The sequence below is a fragment of the Cinclus cinclus genome, chromosome 19 (genome assembly GCF_963662255.1).
Source record: "Cinclus cinclus chromosome 19, bCinCin1.1, whole genome shotgun sequence".
Lineage (NCBI taxonomy): Eukaryota > Metazoa > Chordata > Aves > Passeriformes > Cinclidae > Cinclus > Cinclus cinclus.
In genome coordinates, this window is record NC_085064.1 from 11,023,270 (window position 1) to 11,032,526 (window position 9,257).

Below are 9,257 nucleotides of genomic sequence, written 5' to 3' on the forward strand. Positions count from 1 at the left end.
TCAAGTCTTGGGTGAAGGGAGTAAAGTTACTCACCACACCCTGTGCTGGGGAACAATGTTCTCCACATACCACATCCTATGGGGTTAGGGACTCAAGGGTCATCCTTAGCCCGAGTGGTGCATTTGACCCCACACCCCTATAGGATGCAGTGCTTTTCCCAGTGGGATGGGTGATGCAGCCTTCAAGGCAGGCTCAGCTGTTAACTGTGCTTTGCTCCACAGAATAGGGGTGGACAGACTCTGACAACTTGTTTCTTCTCAGGTCTTCCAGAAATTCTGTGAAACCCCAGAGTGAAGCAATTTTGACCAAAGCAACTGACCCGAAGCCTCCTGACAGTTTACCTCCCCATTCTGGGTCTGAACGAAACAACAGCAGCAAGGGCAACATAAGCCTGGCAGCTCCTTCTGCTGCCCCCACAGCAGCAGCCCAGGCCTCAATGGTCACTGCCCAAAGCAAAGGACTTGCTTCCAAGCAGAAAGTGGTCAAAGAAGAGAAGCCTGAGGAGTCTGACACTGATCAAGAGGGACCAATAGCTACTCAGATGCTCTCATTTGTTATGGATGACCCAGACTTTGAAAGTGAGGATTCTGACAGCCAGAAGAAAAAAATGGTAAATAAAAAGCCCACATTGCTGTGAGCTGTGCCGAGCTGAGATGGAAGGGTTGAGGCATTTCCCTGAGCAGAGTCTTCATCTGCTCTCCCATCCTTCAGCAGCAGTTGCAGCAAGGCAGGTGCTAAGCAACCTGCAGAGATTGATGTGAACACAAACCCCACAATGCTCTCTCAGTGTGTAAGCCACCTGGCAGTAAGAACCCCATAGAATCTCAGATCCATAGAATTCCGTGAGTTGGAAGGGACCCAGAAGAATCATTGAGTCCAGCCCCTGTTCCTGCACAGACCCCCCCCCCCCCCCAACAATCCCCCCCTGTCCATCCCTGGCAGCGCTGTCCAAACGCTCCTGGAGCTCTGGCAGCCTCGGGGCCGGGACCATTCCCTGGGGAGCCTGGGCAGTGCCCAGCACCCTCTGTGTGAGGGAAGAATTTCCCTGATCTCCAGCCTAGACCTTCCCTGACATGAGGTTTGTTTCTACAAACACAAAAAAGATTTGTGCTTGTGTGTTTTACTGTGCTGTTTACTCTCAACCAGTCCAGCAGTGTGGGAGGTACAAAATGCAAAGCTATTGGGTTTTCACATGAACTTTAACATGCAGAAGGGTGTCTCTGCCAGAAAGAATGAGTTCCTTGCAGTCAATTCAGCAATAAAAAGGCCATCACAAAATTTGCTTGGCAAAGCTTAAAGGGAAGAAGGAAGGTCTGCTGGGGAAGGACTTTCCAGGACAGCAGAAGTAGCTGTAAGGTCTGTGACATTCAGCACCTGCCAGCAGGTGTCTGCTAAAACAAATACACCAGGAGTCCCCTCACACCTGCCCTGTATTACAGGTGAAGACACTTCTCCCATCCCTCTTCTCTGAACTGGTCAGAACTTGCTGCATGGCTTGAGATATCCCTTATTTCACTGATCTGTACTCACAACCTGCAGAGTAATCTCTGGAAACTGCTAGCAGTGATTTGGGATGGGCAGTGGCTGTTCAGGAGTGTTCTGATGTCTGGGTTAGCTGGTGTTCAGTGGTTTTCCCTGTGTTTGTATCATTCTGGAATCCTGTAGAAAGGGCTGTTGTCCCAGTTTCTTTGACCTTGCTCATGTGTCATGCTGTTTATTAAGTAATTTTACATTCATTTTGCATCTTCACTTCCTGCTTTTCTTGACAATTGAATAAGAAAGCAAAAGTATTTGGAACAAGTTTCCATCTCTTGCATGCACCACTGAGAAGGGATTGATGAGGAAGCAGCAGTGTCAAGGAAGCGCCTGACCCACGGAATGCTTCATAGCATGTGAATGCTTTCCCACTGCAGAGTGTGCTGGTCAAGCAAACCAGTACAGCCATTGCCATTAGCAAGGTGGGGGCACTGCCTGACCAGCAGTGCAGCAGGGCCATGTTCCATCCATGTACAAGCACACAAGGAAAGGTTAGATAACAGATTCTGAAGAGGATCAGTTGGCAGGTATCAGAAGATCATTAAACTGAATTTCCATTCCCATCATTCAGAGATGGAGGATTCTGGGGTAATTTCCAGGCTCTGCAGCATCCTGGGTGTTAGCCCACACTGAGGGCGGCAGATTTGCCCTGGAAGCACATTCCCTTTTGGCTCAGTGATGGGAATTATTCTGCAGACACACTCTGCTTCCTCAGCCCTCTGAGGTACCTGATACCTGAGACCCACAGAGCTGCACAGTAGAAAGCATTTGTCGCTCAGGGCTGGAGGGGAAGTTTCAGTCTATTAGATTGGATTTTCCCAGAACAGAGTTGCCTCCCGAGGGCAGGAGGATGCTAATGCTGGTGAGGTAACAGAGTTGAATGTCTCATTTAATCCCTTTATATTGGGAATTTGATTTCAGCAGCCCCAATGTGAACAGAACACCCTTGCCAGTACCAGTGCAACTGAGGCATTTTACCAAGGCAAAAACTAGAGCTCATAGGATCCAGGACATTGATTTCCAGGCAGTAACAGCTCAGTTTAGCTGCCGTTTTCTTCCTTCTTCCCCACCTGCTGACATTTGACATTTTTGTATGCAAAATTGTTAGAGATTTTGGTTGAAGCATTTGTCAGTGTTGTCTGCCTTTGTTTGTCTCTAGGATGAATTCCCAGTGCGGGAAGATCTCTCTGAAATATCTGATGATGATACCTCGCTGGCAAAACCACCCCAGCCTATGAAATCAACAGTCCCCTCCTTTAAACTGAAAAATGATTCAGATCTCTTCGGCTTGGGTTTGGAAGAAGCTGGTCCCAAGGAGAGCAGCGAGGAAGGTAAAGCTCACACCTTATTTCCACTCTTGCTGCTTTTGTTTGTCAGGCATGTGGTTTTTCCAAAGTCTTCCCAGGGTGTCAGCAAACCAATTTGCACTAAATAAAATACCCTCTAACTTCATGCAGTGCCCTCTGTGAGTCTGCAGTCTGGTTTAACACAGCATAAATAGCTTTTAAGTTTTTCCCCATGAGGAGGAGAACTTGGCTTGTCCCTGGCACCAGCCATGGGTTATTTTTGTCCCAGCTGCAAGCAGAAGCACATCTTTTACAAGCTGCTGCTGTGTAAGCCTTCCTGCTTAGTCCTGTGTGCTTGGGAAGTGGTGTTTAGCATTGCATTGCAGTGTCCACCCCCTCCAGAATTTGGATCAACTTGAACAAAATGCTCTGACAGACCCTGCCAATTTCCTCTTCTGTTTTTAGGAAAGATGGGGTAGGATCCTTATCACAACCTAAGCATTCCTCAGGCTTTATTTTTTGCCCCCTCATTCCCTGAGGGAACAAATCCTACTCATGCAAATAATACCTGCTGTCTAGGCATTACTGCAAAGCAACTTCCTGTAGACCTGCCCCAATGTCAGCATGAAAGATGGGAAGTTAAAGATTTAAGAAAGGAAAAAAGCTATGAGCAGCACCAGAAAGAGGAGCTCCTTGAATAGCTGTTCCAGAAGTGTGAGGAAGGTGTCATAGGCTGCCATGGTTCTGTCAGCTTGTCACTCTGAGCTGCGGAACAGAAGAGCTTGAAATAGCTGTAAGTGCATCCGCAGAGGCCCAGGTCAATAATTTAACTTCAGTTTAGATTCTTAAATAATTAAACATGGCTTCCTCCTATCTCCGCTTTTGGTGATAAATATAAAACCATCTCTCGGTCGTCAGTGATTGGAGCTTGACTGGCAGTTAGGCTTCTCCATGGCTGTATTTACACATCAGCTGAGGAAAAAGGCATGTGTAGGTAAGAGTGACAGTCAAACAGATCATGTGAAAAGTGGTGCTGTCCTGAAGCTTCTTGTGAAGCAGCCAAGCAGGTACCTCTTCGAGCAGGTTTTTGCAAAAGTAGTGGACACTCAGCAGCCAAGTCATCAGCCGTAGTCATGTGTGACACATGTGACAGGGATGGACTCTGGGACTCATTTGGTAGTGTCAAAGTATTCACCCCTCAGAGCAGGCTTGCTGCAAGGATGCTTTGGGGATGTGATTTCCATACACAGTGTGAGCAGCAGTGAATCTTACCCTGCCAGGGTGTCCCATCTGCTGATACCATGTCCTCAGTCGTCCTCAGAGAAGATGCCTGGGAGGATTTCCATCAGAGGGGAACTGTTCTCAGGAGATCTTCTTCAGTTCTGGAAATAACAATCCAGTCCCAAATTTGGCCTTTGGACCAGTTTGCAGAGCTAGTCTCTAGATGTATTTTTTAGTATCTGTGACACAGTGAATGCTAGGTCACTGTGGATCACACAGATCATATAATGCTCATAATTAAACAAGACAGATACGGTTGAGTTGGAGTGTGAATGCTGGGGCCTGTGTTCATTCCCAAAGGGGCACAGTTTGGCCTGGGGTGCTGGCCTTGCCTTTGCTTCTGGATGCCCAGGATGGAGCATTTTGTTCTCAGAAATGGGGCCAGGGCATAATTGCAGCTCTCACCATTTAAATTTACTAAACACAATGGTGTTGGGGTTTTTTTTTTTTTGTTTTAACAGATAAACAGGCTTCTAAGGAGAAAAAGAAGAAGAAAAAGAAAAGCAAAGAGGTACTGTTTAATTCCTCAGATCTGCCATGTTACCCACCTGCCAAGAGCAGAGGTGGCCTTCCATGGTGTCCGCCCAGGACTTGGTGGACTCCCTTCCATGCTCACATCCTGCAGCTCTGATCTGTGTCTCCTAGGTTCTGCAGACCACTGAACTTCACAGTGAGCTTGTAGAGCAGTTGAATTTTGAAAAGGGAGTGTGTGAGTTTGTAAAATACAGGATGAGGCAGAGCAGTGCCTCTCTGCTGAACTGTGTGTTCATAGCACCATGATTTTTCAAGCAGAGGGGTGCCCACAACAGACATCTCAGGGATAGTGAGGGAAGCCTGCAGGAGGCTTTGTCTGTGCCATTTAAGCCTGTCCAGTACCATGGTACTGTTGGGCGCAAACTGTCTGACAGACCAGTGCCCTGTATAACCCAAATGGTCTGCCAGCTTTTCTGTCCAAACTCACAGAAGGGTCTTCGGTGCTTCAGCCTGAGTAAGATTCCTAATCTAGTTGAAGACATCCCTGCCCATGGCACAGGGGTTGGACTAGGTGCTTTCCAGCCCAAACCATTCTTCAGAGCCAGGTATCAGGGCAGTACATCCTACGTCACTGACACACTCAGAGCATTTGCTAATAAAAATGTTCTCATTTTGCAGGAAGAGGACAAGTCAGTGAAAAAGAAGACCAAACACAAGAAGAGCAAAGAGAAGGAGGAGAGCAAAGAGGAGAAAGAGAAAAAGAAAAAGAAAAAGAAGAGCAAGGAGAAAAGCAGTGAGATAGATGAACTTGAGGCTTTTCTTGGTGGAGGAGGAGCCAGCATGAGCAAACCACGGGGCGAGGGAGACTACGAGGAGCTGTAGTTTGGCTGCTAGTGGACTCTGCACCATGGCTGTCTCCATCTTCTCTGACAAGTCACCCTGGGACAGGCACAGATGTGTAAAGCTTTGGCCCTTTGCTGTATAGTCTCTCAAACCAGAGTGAGCAAAACAAAAGCTTTTCATCTGTGTGTGCTGCTCTGGTACATCGTTACACAAAGAAAACCCAGCTGAGATGTACGTGAGCCAGAGGAAGGTTCAGGATATGGCTCCCAGGCCTGCTGTCAGGCTGTCAGTTTTTCTCCTTCCAGAGATGCCCCATCAGGTCACTGGCATGCTGCGGGGTGAGGGGACCTGCCTCCTGCTGCATTCCACTCCTTCACACCTGAAATTCCTGTCTGGCTAAGAGGAGTGCAACAAAAGATGCTGCATGAACGCGTCGTACTCGACTGTCTCAAGTCTTTAACTTCTTATCCTTGCTGTTTTTTAAGGAGAAAGGAGATACTGGCCATTGCTTCACCCAGCAGTTGATGAGCTTTAAGTAAAGCAGATCATGCTATAGTACAGCTCTCTAAAGCAGCAGGCATGGGGACCGTGTGAGAGAGAGAGTGTGTGATTGTTGAAGTCCTTTGAACGGGAACCTTTCTGCACAGCAGCTTAATTAGCCCTCACTGGTGCTGCTGTTGGAATTCATGAAGCTTACTGATTTCCGTGGCCCCAGTGTCTCAGACACTACATGTAAGCTGCTATGCAGTTTGGGAAAACATTGAAAAGTGCAAAGCTAACTTGAAAGAGAGAGAAAAATCAGTGCTTTTCTGCATTTCCTACCCTTGAATTTGCGTGTTCCAGAACCCACTGCTGCTGGGACCTCTCAGGGACATGACTCCATGTGGATATGAAGATATCCAGAGCTTCAGAATTGGCTACAGGGCAATGTTAGCATGGCAAGGCATTTGCTTCTCAGGCATTTTCCGGTCAGGCTGTAAACCCCAGCTGCTGCTCTGTGCCAAGAGGGACCAGCACTGCAGCTCAGCAGCATCTGTCCTGCTCCAGCTTCTGTCCATCCTGCAGCCAGCCAGCGTTCTGCCTTTCCTGCCCCAAGCAGAGAGCATCCTCTATCCCATGAGTTTGGGAAGCCTTTTAGGTTTTCCTTTGAACTTATATCTATGGATTATTACCTGCTCAGCAGCCATTGGATGGGCACTACGGCCACCCCTTGGCACTCACCTGTGTCTCAGTGAGCAGCCCCTGTGTTTGATGGAGCTGGTCAGTTCTCTGTGCCCCTCTTGCTTGGAAGTTGATTTGAGGTTTGATTTTGTTGTCCCTCACCCCTTTCTGTTATAAAATGTCAGCCATGAAATCTAAACAGGAGTTTCCTTCTGCATCTCTATAAAGCAATGTGTTGTTTTGCTCCATTAACCACTCCAGAGCTGTCTTGACCAGCAGGCATTTCCTGCTCCATTTTTCTTTTTCTTGTGCCCAAAATGCACTTGTAACCATTTCCCTATAAAACAAACTCGTTTTTTGCTGCCTGAGCAATGTGTTGTTCGGGTCTGTCTGCCATTAGCATTTGCCTCCTCTGAGTATTCCACGTAGCACTGTAGGTAAATTGCATGGGACAGTTCAAACTTTGCACATCCAAGGAGGAAAAAGAAGATTGAGACGGGACCAGTTTGCAGCCCTTTTGGGCAAAGGCAGGAGGTGGAAGCTTGAGTCTCAGCTGCCATGGTCCTGAAAGTGCTTCTATTCCATCAGGATTTTGGGTCATGTTCCATTTTTGCATTGAAAAACCCTGATACAGTCCATTCTGACTATAAAGCTCTGTTGTACACCTGTCTCTGTGCATCTTCTTCTACCCCAGAGCCCCTGTGCCTGGGCTTGGGAGCTGTGTGTCCCTCCTTGTGCTGCTCTGCTCCCACGCCTCATGGGAGAGGGCACTGAATTAAAAACCATTCCAAAAAAAAAGGAGCTGGACATAAAAACCATGAGTTCTTTCCCCAAAACTGCCCTGAGAGAGGTGTTGCTTCCCACAGCATAGAGGGGGCAGGGGTTCTGGTCAGGTGTGGGTACAGGAGGCTGTAGTGGTAGCCAGTCCCTGCTGACACTGGTGCTAGCTGCAGTGGGTCTGGCTTCTGTGCCAGGTTTGCTGCCATAGGAGCCTCTACATTCCCTGCAGCTTGTCAGCACAAGAAGCTGAGGCAAAAACAAGCAAAGATGAGTCATTCTGCTCCAAAATACTTCTGTAAAAGAGAAAAGCAGATGTGCAAGCTGGCTCTACTTACACTCAAGCTCCAGGAGGGTGTGTGGTATGCTTTGGCTTCTGCAGCAAGGCCAGAGAAATCCCGCCCTGTGGCTTAAGTGAGAGCATGGAAGGGAATAGCTGCAAAAAGGCACTTTTTATAATAGACACAGAATCCCAGACTGATTTAGGTTAAAGCTCATCTCATTCCAGCCTCTTGCTATGGGCACGGATGCACCTTCCACTAGACCTGGTTGCTCCAAGGCCTCTCCCACCTGGAGTCTTTAGGCTTGGGTTTCTCCCTTTTCCAGGGAATGCTGAACTGGTTTGGGCTACAGTGTGAGCTGTAATCCAGAGCCAGCAAGCGTGAGGGAGGGGAGAAGGAAATAGGCCTTGTTTGAGCCAGGCTTTCCCATGCCATCCTTTCAAAGAAGCTAAATATAAAAAGTATGTATGTGCCTGTTATTATGGGGAAGCTTCTGCAGGATCACAATGATATAAATAGTTAATGCAAGCATCTCTGCAGGTACCAGGGTATTTGCTTTTGGTTTTATCAGTCATCCAAAAAAACTCAAGAGCTTGAGGCTGAGGAGCTGCAGTTTCTTGGAGCTAATGCTGGCCACAGCTGCAGGCGCTGGGTTTGGAGCAGTAGGAGGTAAAAGTGCAGATTCATCACTGCATTTTGGCTGGGCCTGGTTACTCAGCACAGCATGGGGAGCCTCATCTGTCAGGGAGACAGGGTAGTGCTTGCTCCACTGCCTCCCTGGGATCTCCAGGGCCACCAAAGCGTCTCGTTTGGAGCCAGAGCACTTGGGATAAGCCAGGAGGGAGCTCCAAGGGCCCCTGCTCTCACCCACTGTGTCCCAGCCAGGATTGCCCAGGTGCTGTACCATTCTCTGCAGGTGTTTATTTGGGGAGTGTTCCTTACCGTACCCATCCGTGGAATGGAGTGGGATAACCCAGCTTGACAGTTCACAGCTGTTGTCACTCGGTAGCTCGTGACATGACAATGCAGCTGCCCTGAGGGGCTGTGGGCACCAGTGAGGGGCTGTGGGTGCCATGAGGTGCTGTGCAGACTGACACTGACCTGAGGCCATCAGGTTCCACCCTCCCTTACAGCCTCATGGCTCCTCAGCTGAGAGCCAGTTTTGGGGAGACCTTCCAGCTGCCCTGCACCAATGGCCTGAAGCTGCATAGCTGGGCCTAGGGCTGCCCACCTCCATTCTGTCCCCTGGATTCTTCCTGTGTGCACAGCATTGCCCTCCTGATGGCCCACATCTTCTTGGCACAGGTGGCTGGCTCACCCTGCTGAAAAAGCTCTTTTTACATTAGACTGTCCTAGTGGTTGTCTCAAAACTCCTCCCTGTGGGGGATCCAGGCTGCTGAACCACGTGCCCCAGCACTACAGGGCCTGTGCCAGACAGACCATGACTGATACCTGGTCTGTGGCTTCCTCCTGTCAAACCCCAGGTAGGGAACCAGCACCAGGACAAGCAGACAGGACCCTGCAGTTCCTGCTACCCACACTTCAGCTGTTTCCCTGCCCATAGCAAGTGGTTGAAAGCAGCTGATCTGTAAGGACCCTTCCAACCCACACCACTAC

At 48.8% G+C, this 9,257-nt stretch overlaps 1 protein-coding gene across 1 annotated transcript in view; it reads left to right on the forward strand.

Moving 5' to 3' along the window:
• RABL6 (RAB, member RAS oncogene family like 6) overlaps positions 1–7,242 on the forward strand; it is a 52,330-nt gene extending 45,088 nt beyond the window's left edge. The window contains exons 12-15 of the mRNA XM_062505722.1: positions 263–611; positions 2,697–2,868; positions 4,566–4,615; positions 5,257–7,242. Of these exons, the coding sequence (XP_062361706.1) occupies positions 263–611; positions 2,697–2,868; positions 4,566–4,615; positions 5,257–5,460 (775 nt within the window). The 3' untranslated portion in view covers positions 5,461–7,242. The remainder of the gene's footprint in view (positions 1–262; positions 612–2,696; positions 2,869–4,565; positions 4,616–5,256) is intronic.
• Positions 7,243–9,257: the final 2,015 nt, after the last annotated feature.